This window comes from Symphalangus syndactylus, chromosome 13 (genome assembly GCF_028878055.3).
Source record: "Symphalangus syndactylus isolate Jambi chromosome 13, NHGRI_mSymSyn1-v2.1_pri, whole genome shotgun sequence".
NCBI classification, from domain to species: Eukaryota; Metazoa; Chordata; class Mammalia; order Primates; family Hylobatidae; genus Symphalangus; species Symphalangus syndactylus.
Genome location: NC_072435.2, coordinates 59,455,691 through 59,470,915, shown reverse-complemented (window position 1 = coordinate 59,470,915; position 15,225 = coordinate 59,455,691). Strand labels below are relative to the sequence as shown.

General features: G+C 55.2%; 1 protein-coding gene across 6 annotated transcripts; it reads right to left on the bottom strand.

Moving 5' to 3' along the window:
- Positions 1 to 677: 677 nt before the first annotated feature.
- On the bottom strand, positions 678 to 11,978 carry KIRREL2 (kirre like nephrin family adhesion molecule 2). 6 transcript variants are annotated; one of them, XM_055237215.2, is made up of 16 exons: positions 10,598 to 11,158; positions 10,283 to 10,432; positions 9,206 to 9,355; positions 8,899 to 9,059; positions 8,130 to 8,280; positions 7,359 to 7,464; positions 7,096 to 7,244; positions 6,746 to 6,873; positions 6,528 to 6,660; positions 6,143 to 6,243; positions 5,760 to 5,979; positions 5,192 to 5,296; positions 4,753 to 4,862; positions 3,072 to 3,137; positions 1,624 to 1,662; positions 678 to 1,354 (listed from the first exon to the last, which is right to left on the bottom strand). In XM_055237215.2, exons 1-16 carry the CDS (start codon positions 10,824 to 10,826, stop codon positions 1,283 to 1,285), a joined length of 2,070 nt encoding a protein of 689 aa, XP_055093190.1. In that variant the 5' UTR covers positions 10,827 to 11,158; the 3' UTR covers positions 678 to 1,282. The 6 variants fall into 6 exon arrangements, with proteins under 6 accessions (XP_055093190.1, XP_055093187.1, XP_055093191.1 ...); XM_063615063.1 differs by adding an exon at positions 11,822 to 11,978 and having other exon boundaries at positions 687 to 1,662; positions 10,598 to 10,843; XM_055237212.2 differs by having other exon boundaries at positions 678 to 1,662.
- Between the last annotated feature and the right edge of the window lie 3,247 nt (positions 11,979 to 15,225).

Below are 15,225 nucleotides of genomic sequence, written 5' to 3'. Positions count from 1 at the left end.
CCCCTTCCCTGCTCCACTTTAGGGCTCACTTGTTTGTCTCCTCTAATGAAAGTGTAGAATTCAGTCTTCCCCAGGACCCCTGGGGCAGCCCTGTCACATGTGTGTAACTGTGTGGACATCTATGCATGTGTCTGTGCAAACATGCCTATGTGTGTGACTTTTCTGTTTGCAACTAGTGTGTGTGTGTGTGTGTGTGTGCGTGTGTGTGTGTGTGTGTGTGTGTGAAGATGTATATTAAAAGAGCCCATGGCTGGGCACAGTGGCTCACGCCTGTAATCCCAGCACTTTGGGAGGCCTAGGTGGGCAGATCACTTGAGGTCAGGAGTTTGAGACCAGCCTGGCCAACATGGTGAGACCCTGTCTACAAACAAATACAAAAATTAGCCGGGTGTGGTGGTGTGCATCTGTAGTCCCAGCTACTTGGGAGGCTAAGGTGGAAGGATGCAGAGGTAGCAGTGGGCTGAGATCATGCCCATAGAGCCAGACCTTGTCTCAAGAAAAAAAAAAAAAAAAAGAGCCTAGAGTGCTTAGCAGGTAGCAAGAGGCTGAGAGGTGGCTCACAGTTTTACTCCTACAGCCACCTCATAGGCTAGGGTAGAGGAGGGACCTTGGGAGCGGTCTAATGGACCCCTTCCTTGATGGAGAGTAATAATGCCAGTAGACTCCCTAAGACACACTTGCCTCTTTGACCTTTTTTTATTATTAAACATAAATATTTCTATCCCAAGATTCCCCTTTGCCCCGACAGTGGTAATTCTCACCATATCCCCACTCCTTGGGTCCAAGTCTTTCTGAGTCTTTAAGGAAAGTGAAATCAAGATGATGGCCATCTTGGGTTCCTAGGGAGTATATGGCCATCTTGGCTGCATTTCCATTGGCCGAGCAAAGTTCCCCTTAGGGAGAGCCAGGGTGGGGCCTGGTATGCTCTTAATCTTCATCTATCCTATGCTACCTTTCTTCTCAATGCAGATGGTCATCTTGAAATATCTTCTTTCAGTGGCTAGAAACAACTTCCATCCTGGCCCCAGACTCCCAACATCCGCTGCCCTGTCCCCATCTCTTCTCAAAGGGCCTACCTGCTATCTTGAATCTCTTTTACACCGGGGAATAGGTGGGCATATTGGGTGGCCATGTTGCTCCCACTTGGGGCATCCCCTTTGGCTGAGCTGACTCTATACAAATGCTTATGACAAATGTAATGATCTTACCCTCCCCTAGTGTTCAGTTTTGGAGGAGTAAGGTCGCCAACTTGTCCTGGCTCCTCAGAAATCAGAACAATCCATTATGGCAAGTTGGAGATCCCAGGACTCTTCCATTGGAGAGATGTCACACATGAGTCTGGAGACGCGGGTGGCTAGGTGTGTGGAAGGCAGCATATGGGAAGTGGGGAGTCCCAGGGGCCAGATCTGGGGGCCCAAAAGATGTGGGTTTGATGTAGCTGGTGAAAGCTCGAGGGTGGGGTGTGGTGAGATAGCCTGCCCCAGCTCTGTAAAGTCTGCAGGGGGGGACCATGCCCAGGTGTGGGTTGAAGTCATAGAAGGTAGGGGTCCCTGGGGGCCCAAGGGGGGAGGGTGGTGGCAGGAAGAGGCCTCCTCCAGGGGCTTCGCCAAGGCTCAGGCTCACACTGACTCCTCGGACCTTGTAGTAACCGTTGGTTGGGTCCTGAGAGGACAAATGGGACTCAGTAAGGCCTGTGAGCGTGCAGGGGGGATGAGGGTCACTGATGGGGAAACACTCTGAAATAGACCAGACCTTGAGAGAGACAAAAAGAGACAGGGGTGGGCAGAGACACAGAGACACACATGGACTGGGAGAGAGAGAAAGTGAGACAGAGGAACAGTGACAAGAGGCAAAGGGGTAGGACACAGGCAGAGAAAGGTAGAGACGGAGAGATATAGGCCTGCTGAGGGGTGTCAGTGTGGAAGGTGCAGAGGGAACAGGAGAGAGGCACTCACCTGCCCAACAGCCTCTAGGCTTTGATTCAGTGTCACACCCTGTGTTGCTGCTACAAGGCATGTCACCAGGGTAGAGCTGGACTGTGTCCTCACAGAATCCCACACCAAGGGAAAAATGACAGATCATGAGACGGTACCCAGAGAGGTCAGGGCTGTGCCTGGGAAAGGCATAGGCAGTGACAGGGGCTGTGATGGCAGAGCCGTCAGCATAGTGGGTGGGATAAGGAAGCCCAGATCAGAGTGGTCATGGCTGTGATGGGTGGAACACAGGCAGAATGATTGGGCTGTCATGACGGAAGCATGGGCGTCCTAGAACAAGAAATGTCTGAGCTGAGACTGAAGGACTAAAGGAGGGAATTAGGTAGACATGGGAAGGAAGGTAGGAGTGTTTCAGGCCAAAAGAATGGCATGTCGACTGGGCACGGTGGCTCACGCCTGTAATCCCAGCACTTTGGGAGGCCAAGAGGCGAGCAGATCACTTGAGGTCAGGAGTTCAAGATCAGCTTGGCCAACATGGTGAAACCTCATCTCTATTAAAAATACAAGAAAAATTAGCCAGCTATTAGGGAACCTGAGGCAAGAGAATGGCTTGAACCCAGGAGGCGGAGGTTGCAGTGAGCTGAGATTGCACCACTGCACTCCAGCCTGGGCAACACAGTGAGACTCCGTCTCAAAAAAAAAAAAAAAAAAAAGAGAATGGCACGTGCTAGGTACAGAGGAGAGAGAGACAGAGAAGTGCTCTGGCCTGGGGATGGCCTGGAGTCAATGTGGCTGTCCTGAGGTAGGACCCCAGAGGAAGGACAGGTTTGGGGAGATGTGGGGCCAGTGTAGGACCTGGTGGCTGAAAGGGGGCTTGACCGTGATGAGGAGAGCACATGCAGAGTGAGCCCCGGTCTGGGGCTCCAGATGGAGGCTAGGGCTGGGACAGATGTGTGGGCAGATTCCGCAGATAGGCAAACTGAGGCTGGGAGCTGGGTGAGATGGCCCAGGGGGCAGGAGGAGTGGGGTGAGGAGCTGAGTCCCAGCTCTGAGGACAACAGAAGGAAAAAGGAGAGGACAAGCATAGGAGAGAGATGGAAACAAAATGAAGGGAGCCCCGCCCCTCCCAACACTCACCCTGGTATCCAGAGTCCCTTCCTCCTCCAGAACCAGATCACTGTGGTCAGTGTGCACAACGGGGCCCTGGGGGAGGGAACTGAGTGAGAGGGAATAGTCAGAGGATCCCCCCTCCCAATGCCAGACCCCAAGGACCTTCAGCCAGCCAGTAGAGGCCAGGCAGGAGGGAGTAAGAGCACCCGAGAGCTGGGGACCGCACTCAGGACAATAAAAGGGCTGTGAGAAGCCAGCGCGGTGGCTCATGCCTGTAATCCCAGCACTTTGGGAGGCTGCGGCAGGAGTATCACTTGAGGCTAGAAGTTTGAGACCAGCCTGGCTAACATGCCGAAACCCTGTCTCTACTAAAAATGCAAAAAAATAGGCAGGCGTGGTGGCAGGCGCCTGTAATTCTAGCTACTCAGGAGGCTAAGGAATGAGAATCACTTGAACTGGGAGGTGGAGGGTGCAGTGAGTCGGGATTGCACCACTGCATTCCAGCTTGGACGACAGAGCAAGACTCTGTCTCAAAAAAAAAAAAAAAAAAAAAAAAAAAAAAGGGCTGTGGGGACATACTGGGCCTAGGGAATAATTGGGTCAGGGTCATGGACTTGGGTGACATTTGGGTGTGGGGTCACTGTTAAGACTAGAGCCCTTGGCTGGGTGCAGTGGCTCATGCCTGTAATCCCAGCACTTTGGGAGACCGAGACGAGCGGATCACGAGGTCAGGAGATCGAGACCATCCTGGCTAACACGGTGTAAACCTCGTCTCTATTAAAAATACAAAAAAATTACCCAGGCATGGTGGCGGGTGCCTGTAGTCCCAGCTACTCCGGAGGCTGAGGCAGGAGAATGGTGTGAACCTGGGAGGTGGAGCTTGCAGTGAGCCGAGATCGCGACACTGCACTTCAGCCTGGGCAACAGACCAAGACTCCGTCTCAAAAAAAAGAAAAAAAAGAAAAAAGACTAGAGCCCTCAGGCTAGGCGTGGAGTCTCATGCCTGTAATCCCAGCACTTTGGGAGGTCGAGGCGGGTGGATCACCTGAGGTCAGGAGTTTGAGACCAGCCTGGCCAACATGGTGAAACCCAATCTCTACTAAAAATACAAAATCAGTCAGGCATGGTGGTGGGCGCCTGTAATCCCAGATACTCAGGAGGCTGAGGCAGGAGAATCACTTGAACCAGGGAGGCAGAGGTTGCAGTGAGCTGAGATCGCAGCACTGTACTCCAGCCTGTGTGACAGAGTGAAATTCTGCCAAAAAAAAAAACCAACAAAAAAAAACTAGAGCACTCCCACTTTAAAAAAAAAAAAAAAAAAGGAGACAGGGTGTTGCTCCGTAGCCCAGGCTGGAGTGCATGGTGCAATCATAGCTCACTGCAGCCTCTACCTCCTGTGCTCAAGGGATCCTCCCACCTCAGTGTCCTGAGTAGCTGGGACTATAGGTGTGTGCCACCATACTCGGTTCATTTTTTATTTTATTTTATTTTGTATTTTTGTAGAGATGGGGTCCCGCTATGCTGCCCAGGCTGGCTTCGAATACCTGGCCTTAAGTGATCCTTGTGTCTCCACCTCCCAAAGTGGTATTACCAACGTCAGGCACCATGCCAGGCCTTAGAGTCCTATTTGAATTTGGGAGCTCTCTGGGGACTGGGCTAGTAATTGGGTCTGGAGGCACAGTCGGGTCTGGGGACCCCGGCATCCTACCCGCTCCTCACGGCTGCCTGTCTCCTCTTCTTCAGGACCTCGCGAACTGGAGCCGTCGCTGCTGCCAGGGATTCGCATCAGGTTCTTTTGCTCGGAGAAAGAGGCTGAGGCTGACAAACAGCGACCGGTGGAGTTAAGCGATGGGCGGGGTCACAATGTGTGCAGACCAATAAGCGGGAAGAGAGAGGACTGGGAACCAATGAGGCAGATCGGGTGGGGCTGTTGGAAACCAGTAAGAATCCTTCCCACCTAGGAGTGTGACCCTGGGAAGGTCTAGTTAGGGCTTAAGGAGGGAACCAGAACCTGAAGGCGAGCTAAGCCCTGTGCAGAGCTGGAAATGGGACTGGAGCCAAGGCCCAAGGCCAGGTCAGGTTACTGGGCAGGCAGGGCGTGTGTGGGGCTGGGGCCTGGGGAGCTGGGCCGGGGCTCAGGCACTAACCCTTGCTGTGGCGCCAGCAGCAGAGGGCCACCCCAGTGATGACCATAAGGAGAGTCGTGGTGGCAGCGGCCACTCCGGCCACTATCCGCACCGTGGGCAGCAAGTCTGCAGGGAGCAGAGGGGACATCCTGAGAAGGCTGGGGGGAACCAGGAAGCGGGGGCTCAGGGATTGAGTTTGGGATCCCTGGGTTCAAAAGGTTGCACATTTGGAGATTCAAAGGCCCTTGAATTTGGGGTTCCCTAAGTTTGAGAGTGAGTTTAAACTCCCTGGCTTTAAGGAGTCTTAGAGTTTGAGGGGTCCTTTACTTTGCAATTTGCTTTGCAATCGTTGGAGTTTCCCTTTTTGGGGCCCCTAGGTGGGAGGAGTCTCAGTTTAGGATTCAGAATGCGAAGGCATTTGTGGTTGGGGGGGTGTCTTGGGAATCAATGAGCCCACAGTTTTGAGACTCCCAAGGTTTGGAGGTCTCTGCATTTGAGGGTCTGAGGTTTTGCATCCCTCGGCTGGGGGATCCCTGCATTTGTGGGGTTTAGACTCTCCAGATTTGGGGTCTTCGGGCTGGGGTCTCACCTCTACGGCCCAGGCTGGCCCGGGCACCTCCCTCGCCCAGCCGGTTCCGGGCACTGCAGTTAAAGCTCCTGCTAAAGTCAGACTCCTGGGTCCCAGAAATGTGTAGCACAGAGATCAGGCCCGGATTCTGTCCTCCGCGGCTCTCCGGGGCAGGGAATGTCTCCACTAGGAACCGGCCCTGCGACCCCACCTCCAGGAAGCCCTCATCCCAAGACCAGACCTGGGGGCACAAAAGAGGGAGGACACCGAGGAGACTGAGGAGGGGAGGAAGAAGCAGGAGGGATGTCTGGGAAGTCAGAAATGGTCACAGTAGTTTCGGGGGGCCAGGTGGGAGGTCAGGGATCACGGCTGGATGGGTCACAGGAGGAGTGACATTTCCTTACCACGGCATCTGGGGCGGGAGAGGCGAAAACCAGACACTGGAGGCGAGCAGGGCCCCTCAGGAAGGCAGGCGCAGAGTGCAGGGCGGTCACTACTGGGGGAGCTGGGATGGAGACGGTGGGTCACTCAGGAGAGGTCTTGCCCTCCCCAAAGGCTGTAACAAAGCCAGGTCTGTCCAGCGCACTCTCCGCTAACCTCAATCAATCAGGCCACGCCGCCTCCAAACCCCGATTCTCCTAAAAGCCTTGCCTTCAATAGGTCCGGTCTCCAACCCCCGCTGGGTGTAAAGCTCCTTCCAGGCCACTCCCACTGCATTAGCCCTTGCACCGTCTGTTCGATCCCTATCCCAGGACGGGCCAGGTCCCCTAGGAAGCCCCCCCTTCTCACCGTTCACAGTCAGCCGAGCCTCCGCGGCGCCGCCCCCCAGGCCCGAGAGCCCAGGCTCAGCCCTGCACACATAGTCGCCTGCGTCCTCGGGCCTCACCGACGGAAGTCGCAGTGTGGCTCCAGAGCCCAGCACCTGCGACAGGGAAGGGGCGTCAGAAGCCGGATTTGCAAGAAAGCCTGGTCCCCCGCCAGCCACCGCCTCAGATTTAGGGCTGCACCTGCGCGCCACCGCGGCGGGTCCAGGTTACCCGTGGAAGCGGGTTCCCGCGCCAGGCGCAGCTGAAGGAGGCGTCTTCCCCCACGTCCACGGACACGGGCTCCGGCTTTGCCTGCAGAATCGGCCCAACTGGACGAAGGAGACTAGGGGTCACATGGCCGGGGCGGAATGCAGCCCCTGACCCGGGATCAGCCCCACAGAAACACCACACCCTCTAGGGCGCAAGAATATGCCCCAAGTCCACACTCTCCTCCTCCTAATACCCCACGCCCACTCTCCCGGCCCCGCCCCTCAACAGCCCTGAAAGCCATGCCCACCTTTGACCACACCCACAGCCCCGCCCCAGCTCACACAGCACATCCAGCGCAGTACTGCGGTTGGCGCTACCCACGGCGTTGCTGACCTCGCAGGACACGGGCTCAGTCAGGAACGAGGCGTCTGCCACCACCTCCAACCTTGGCCCGCGGGCCCCGAGCACCGGGGAGCCCCCTTTTGCCCACCTGAGGAAATGGTGGCGCTGTTAGCGTTGTCCCGGCTCTCTGGCACACCTACTCAGGTCCCAGCCCTTCCCAAGCTCACTCTTGGGGCTGGGGAGAGGTGGTCTTCGTCCTCACCTGTAGCCTGTGACAGGAGGCTGGGCTGTGGCCTGGCACAAGAAAATGACCTTCTCTCCCTCCTGCACAGTGTGTGGCGAAGCAGACAGAGTCACCTCTGGGGGGTCTGTGAGGGTGGGACGATGGTCAGATGGGCAAGGACCAGGAACACCTCCGTCACTGGCCTAGGGGTCCAGTCCCTGGTTCCTCCACTCCAGGAGTCTGGGCCTCTAATCCCCTTCTCCCTTTGAGCCAGGAGTCTGGGCTTTCAGTTCCCAATTCCCCCAGTTACCTCAATGTGCCAGCCTTCTGCCCTCTCCTACTTTCCCAGATGTGAGAGTCAAGGCCCAGCTTTCTCTTTTCCCAGGGACCCCAGCCGTCTGTCCTCTCCTGCTCGGAGTCTCACTCTGTTGCCGAGTGGCATGATCTCGGCTCACTGTAACATCTGCCTCCTGGGTGCAAGTGATTCTCCTGACTCAGCCTCCCAGGTAGCTGGGATTACAAGCGTGTGCTACCATGCCCAGCAAATTTTTGTATTTTTAGTAGAGATGGGGTTTCGACATGTTAGCCAGACTGGTCTCGAACTCCTGACCTCAGATGATCCTCCCACCTCGATCTCCCAAAGTGCTGGGAGTACAGGCATGAGCTACCATACCCGGCCCTCTCCTGCACTCTTAGATCCAGGAGTCCAGGCCCCAGTTTCCTCATTCCCCAGGCACCGCAGTCCGCTCCTTCCTCATACCCAGGAGTCAGGGCCCCACACCCCTCTTTCCCAGGGCCAGCTGCACTCACACTGCAGGCTCAATGTGATAGCTGTGTCCCTTCCCGCAGGCAGGGCCTGGCTCCGGGCCCGGCAGACCAAGGTGGCTCCATCGTCATGGCTGAAAGGGGTCAGGGTTAAGGTGTTCTCCACTGACCCAGGGGTCCCTTCCTTCAGCACGGTCTGGAGGGATGGATAAGAATAATAATGCCATCTACCCCTTACATCAGGGGTGTCCCATCTTTTGGCTTCCCTGGGCCACAATGGAAGAAGAATTGTCTTAGGCCACACATACTAACACTAATGATAGCTGATGAGCTAAAAAATTACAAAAAAGTCTCATAATGTTTTAAGAAAGTTTATGAATTTGTGGTGGGCCACATTCAAAGCCGTCCTGGGCTGCATGCAGCCCATGGGCCGCAGGTTGGATAAGCTTGCCTTACTTATATAATGCTCACTATGTGTTGGTCACTCTTCTGGGCATTTATAGGTACTTATTTATTTAATTCTCACTGTACCCTATGACATGCATGCTATCATCATCCCGATTGTATAGATAAGGCAACTGAGGCACAGAGAGGTTAATTAATTTACTCAAGATCAATCAACTAGCAAGTGGCTGAGACATGATTTGAACCCAGGTAGTCTGGCCCTGGAATCTTTACCCTGCATCATATTTCAAGAGTCTAAACCCTTGAACCTTTGCCCTCCCATGTCTTCTCTTCTGGATGAGCCTGTGGTCGGAATGTACCCCAAGTTTCTCTCAATGGGCAAAGGCTAGCACAGGAATTTGGACCTGACCTGATGGAAGGTGGTTCCATCCAACCGGACCCCATCTCGGAACCACAGCAATTCAGGGGTAGGGCGGGCATCCCCACGGCTCCGACATGTCAGATTCGCAGGAACTCCAACAACCAGAGACACAGAGGGGCCGCCCAGCACCTGGGGGGCTTCTGGGGCGACTGCAAGGTGGATTTGGGGTCAGAGATGGATCCTGATCTTCTCAGCTCCAATTGACCACCCCCCTGGGCTCCCTGGACTCTGCTACTCACTGCTAGTACTGGCTGCCCTCTTGGGCTCCTGAGGGACAAGTGGGCGAGGTCCTTACCCAGCACGTGCAGTTGGGCTGGTCTCGAGCGGAGGCCTGCTTGTGTAGCCTGACATTCATATGATGCTTCATCCTCTAGTTCCACGGGCCTAATGTGGAGGTCATGCTGGCCATTGGCTGCATTCCCTGATATCCAGTACCGGGACCACCCTGGAGTCAGGGAGGAGGCAGTCAGTATGCCATGGTTCTGAGATCCTGGCCTCAGGCATCCATCCCCAGACATCCCCCACCAGAAAACTAGCCCACACATTTGGTGGTAAGACACTATTAAAAAGTGTGTACTGGGCCCAGAGAGACTCTAACTACCTCCCAACCCAAAGTCACTGCAAACTTGGGGGTAATAAAGTCAGAAAGGAAAGCAAGAAAGTGATTGCCATAAAAATTAGGTTAGATACTACTTCTGGAGTGAGGGGGAGGGGGGCTATGATAGGGGAAAGGAATACAGGGGCTTCTGGGGAGCCAGCAATGGACTTGGGTATTGGCTGTGTGAGTGTCTATTTTATTTGGTAAATCTTCCGTTTATATTTACTGTATTTTTTTGCATTTATGTTCTCTCTCTCTTTTTTTTTTTTTTTTTTTTGAGACAGGGTCTCACCATTGCCTGAAGTGCAGTGGCTTGATCATGCTCACTGCAGCCTTGAACTCCTAGGCTCAAGCAATCCTACCACCTCAGCCTCCTGAGTAACTGGGACTATAGATGCACACCACCACGCCTGGCTAATTTGTTTAAAAATATATATATATATATTTTTGTAGAGATAAGTCTTGTTATGTTGCCCAGGCTGGCCTCAAACTCCTGGTTTTAAGCGATCCTCTGGCCTTAGCCTCCCAAAGCGTTGGGATTACAGGCGTGAGCCACCGCACCTGGCCTATGTACTATTTGGCAATAACATAATAATTCCCAAACTCTATGGGTCACCCCCAAAGTAGCAGCTCAAAAATCAGGACTCCTAAATGTTTACCCGAGCCCATCAATTTCCCAAACTTGAAAGTGTCAAAATAGAAACTGCAGGTACAGCCGAGCCCAGCAACTCTACCCCTAGCCAGCCCGTCCCAGCGTGGAGAGAACAGTCTTACCTGGCAGGTCCCTTTGGCCGCCTAGGGCCAGCCCACTCTTAGTCCACTGAACTAGCCCCCAGTAGGCGCCCAGAGCACACGGCAGCCGGGCTTCCTCCCCCAGCAGCACCACTAGGTCCTCTGGCTGTTGCAGGAAATGGGGCGACGGGCCTAGGAGAGTTAGGGGCAGCAGGGCTGAGCTTAGCACCTTCAAGGGCCCCCTCATTCAGGACCCAGGAGTCCCAGCCCCCAGCTCCCTTCTCCCTAGTGAAGCGGCAGCCCGCAAGCAACCCCCCCACCCCCACCCCATATTCCTCCGCTCCCCTCGTGCGGTACCTGCGCTCCCTCTGAAGCAGAAGAGGAGGACGAGGAGGGCGGGGACCCGCATCCTGAGCGTTTGTCCCCCAAGGTTCACGAGATTTGCCGTCGCACGGGCCTTCCCGTCAACTTCTTCCTCGCAAGCACGCCTTCTGTCACCCTGGCCCGGAGCCCCCTTCACGCTCGACTCTTCGCCCCAGCCTAGAGAACCCGTGTCTTTGGCCTGGAGTCCTCCAAGTCTGCTCATCCGCAGCCTCTGACGCTCTGAAACGCCTGCCAGTTCCGCGCCCTGGGTCTCTGGGAGACCCCAAGAGGGCCGGATCCCGCTCGCCCCGCCCGGGTCCGCCCCCCCCGAGAGCTCCGCCCTCTTCCCATTGAAAAACTCCCGCGGCTGAGACTCGGATGAATGGGGGACGCAGGGCGGGGTCCCCCGGCGGGTGGGCGCCCCCGGCTCAATTGGGGTCTGGGAGTAGGAACACCTGGGTTCGAGGAGGGGGTCCCGGTTGGGTTGGACACCTGCGCCCTGCCGGGGTTGAGGGGCAGGCAAGGGGGTGAGGAGGAGGGAAGGGAGACAGTGGAAGAAACTTGCTCAGCCCAGGTCCTAGAGGGACTGCGCTAAGTGGAAACTGAGCTATAAATGGGAGCCCCCGGGGCCTCGCCAGTTTCCGCGCCCTGGGGGAGGCGGGATCCTGGGCTCCCCTGGGCCTGCGGGTCGGGAAGAGGGCATGCCGTTACCTGGGGGACAGTTGGGACCCCTGCCTCGACTCCCCCTGCCTCAAAACCCCTCCTTAAAATACCCCTCTGTTCCCTTGCTATTGCTGCAAACTACAGCACGTCCTAAGACCCAGAAATCCAGGCCCCCGGCCCCTCCTTTCCCAGGACCCCGTAGTCCGGGCCCAGCCCCTCTCCCCACTCTGCCGGCCGGCCCCTCGGCTTGGTTGCCGGGCGACGGCTGCGAGGCGGCGGCGCCGGGCCGGGGCAGGCAAGGAGGCTGGGAACCGCGCAGCTTGTCCTGACGGCTCCATGCAGCCCAGCTGGGGCGTTCCCACGCTGCGCAGCTGGCCGAGCAGGTGGGAGGGACCCCGAGCAGCCTGAAGGAGGGCTGGGGGGCTGGGACCCTGATCTGACATTCCTGGACCTGTAAGAACTGGAGGGTCCACATTCAGATTCTCCACTGTTCTTAGGCTCAGACTCTGTGTCCCTAAATGCGGGGGTGGGATTGGGAGTGGGGGTTGGACTTACAGGATTGTAAGGGACTGGTGTTTCAGGCCTTCGCTGGCTGAGACGCTGATGGCCTGATCTCTCGGTTCCTTGAGAGGCTGGAGACTCAACTCCTAGGTCTCCTGCTTGCAGCATGGTGCACTTGGAAGAGAGTGACAGGGGTCAGAATATCTGGTCTTAAGTCTTAGAGTCGGTGGATTTATCTGCCAATCTCTCCCCACCCCCACACAGGCCCAGGAGGATTTGGAAATCAGACGGTGAACATCTGTCCTAAGTCCTGTGTGTGTGTGTGTGTGTGTGTGTGTGCGCATGTGTGTGTGTGTGTGTGTATGGGAGTGGGGGGTTGCGGGGGTGGGTAGGGTGGCCAGGAGGATCAGAGGCCCAAATTCCCGAGTACTTGGAGAGAAGGGACTGAGACCCCAGGGTCTGAGAGGGGAGGGATCTGGGGGCCTACACTCCTGGATTCTATGTGGCATATCTAGTGCCTGGATTTTGAAACAGGATGGACATGGGGCTGGAACTCCTGAGTCTTAGGGAGGAACTCAAGTAGTGGGGCTGTTTTTCCAGGCACTTGACGCCGCTTCCCCTTCCTGGCTCTCTGGGGCTACGGACATGGAAAGATGGAGAGCCCAAGGTCCCAGGACCACGCAGAGAAGGAAAACAGCCAAGTCGGAGGGTGGAAGGTTTGTGCTAATTAAAGGCCCCAGCAAGGGACAGCTCCATGCTCTGGCCCCTAGGGACACCATCTGGCGAGGGCCCCCAGGACAGAGCTGCTCTCCCAGCTCGGCATCCAGCCCATTTCCCAGGGGGTGTAGGGGGCAGTTGGGAGAGGGGAGGTGGGAGGAGGGCAAGGAGTCAAGCATGTGAGGGAAGAGGGAAGGCCAGCATCGAGGATGAAGCTGGGGGCTGGGGCCAGATGCCTCATCTTGCTCCTGGGGAACAAGACTGGGGGGGTCTTGGGGAGGTGGGGAGAAAGCTAGCATTTCCAATTCCCGCAGGAGTTAAGCAGGCAGAAGCTTATCCCAGGCGAGTGTATGTGCACGCGGGGAGGGCAGGCCCACCAGCATATGGTTATAAAATCCAGGGATGTGATGAGCGGAGCCACTGGGAGATGGAGAGACACATAAGAGAAAGAGGTGTGGTCAGAGTGTGGCTGAGAACAAATATTTATGGAGCTCCTGGTGTGTGTGAGACAGAGTGTGGGGTGAGGGGAGCGACAGAGGTGAGAACAGAGACAAACAGAAGAACAAAGACATGTAGAGATAGAGAGACATAGTGAAATAAAGATTGACTGAGATTTAACCACTTAACACAGAGAGTGAGAGAGTCTCAAACGGATGGAGAAAGATAGAACGATAAATCGGCTGGGCACAATGACTCATGCCTGTAATCCTAGCACTTTGGGAGGCCGAGGCAGGCAGATCACCTGAGGTCAGGAGTTCGAGACCAGCCTGATCAACATGGAGAAATCCCGTCTTTACTAAAAATACAAAAAATTAGCTGGGCGTGGTAGCGCATGCCTGTAATCCCAGCTACTAGGGAGGCTGAGGCAGGAGAATCGCCTGAACCCGGGAGGCGAAGGTTGCAGTGAGCCGAGATCACACTGTTACACTTCAGTCTGGGCAACAAGAGTGAAACTCCGTCTCAAAAAAAAAAGAAAAAAGAAAAAAGAAAAAAAAGAAAGATAAATCAAGGACCGGGTGCGGTGGCTCACGCCTGTAATCCTAGTACTTTGAGAGGCCGAAATGGGAGGATTGCTTGAGCCCAGGAGTTCCAGACAAGCTTGGGCAATATAGCAAGACCCTGTCTCTGCAAAAACATTTAAAAAAATTAGGCAAGTGGCCGGGTGCAGTGGCTCCCACCTGTAATCCCAGCACTTTGGGGGGCCTAGGCAGGTGGGTTACCTGAGGTCAGGAGTTCAAGACCAGCCTGGCCAACATGGCGAAACTCTGTCTCTATTAAAAATACAAAAATTAGCCAGGTGTGATGGTCAACACCTGTATTCCCAGCTACTTGGGAGGCTGAGGCAGGAGAATCGCTTGGACCTGGGAGGCGGAGGTTACAGTGAGCCAAGATCGCACTATTGAACTCCAGCCTGGGTGACAGAGCAAGACTCCCTCTCAAAAAAAAAAAAAAAAAAATAGCCAGAGTGGTGATGCAGGCCTGTAGTCTTAGCTACTCAGGAGGCTGAGGGAGAAAGAACACTTGAGCTTAGGAGGTTTGAGGCTGCAATGGGCCGTGATCACACCACTGCACTCCAGCCTGGGCAATAGAGAAAGACCCTGTCTCTACAAACAAATTTTTAAAAATTAGCTGGAGTGGCGGTGTGTACCTGTAGTCCCAGCTATTCAGGAGGCTGAGGCAGGAGGATCACTTGAGCCCAGGAAGTTGAGGCTGCAATGAACCAAGATTATGCCACTGCCCTCCAGCCTGGGCAACAGAGCAAGATTCCATCTCAAAAGAAAGAAAGATAAATCAAGATGGATAGAGGGAGGGAGAGTGAGAGAAATGGAGAAGGAAAGAAGAGGTGGGGGAGAGGGCAAGAAAAAGAGGCAGAAGAAAGCTCACGCAGTCCTTGCCAAAGGGCACCCACTCTGGGCTCACACTACACCCACACTGGGGGCCGGCGGAATTGGACTCTGCCTTTTACTCCCGCCCACACCCTGTGCACTCCCACATAAGACACTGTCACACACATGCTCTCCACATGCTTATTACAGATCACAGTTCACTCTAACCTTCCCCACTCTCACACCCACATACACACATGGATATCTTCCCTCTCTCCCACACTCTCCCAGCCTGTCACACTCACTCTTGCATACTCCCCAGCAGAGATCCCTAACATCATTTAGGCACTGATGTCTACTCAAGAAAGGAAGGGAGGCCAGGCACGGTGGCTCATGTCTGTAATCCCAGCATTTTGGGAGGCCGAGGCAGATGGATTACCTGAGGTCAGGAGTTCGAGACCAGCCTGGCCGACATGACGAAACCCTGTCTTTGGTAAAAATACAAAAATTAACCAGGCATGGTGGTATATTCCTGTAGTACCAGCTACTTGGGAGACAGAGGTGGGAGAATTACTTGAACCTGGGAGGTTCAAGCCATGGCAGGTGGAAGTTGCAGTGAGCCGAGATCATGCCACTGCACTCCAGCCTGAGCAACAGAGCAAGACTATCTCAAGAAAAAAAAAAGAAAGAAAGAAAGAAAGGGACTAGCCAAGGTCATGTATTAGGGCAGGGAAGACCTGGGGGCCCAGCTGGCTGCTCCCCTGCTGAGCTGGGAGACCACCTAGATCTGACTTCTCCCATCTTCTCAGCCTAAGCCAGGCCCTGGGGTCATGGAGGCTGGGGAGGCACCAAGGAACGCGCCTGGCATGTGCTGACAGGGGATTTTATGCTCCAGCTGGGCCAGCTGGGAGGAGC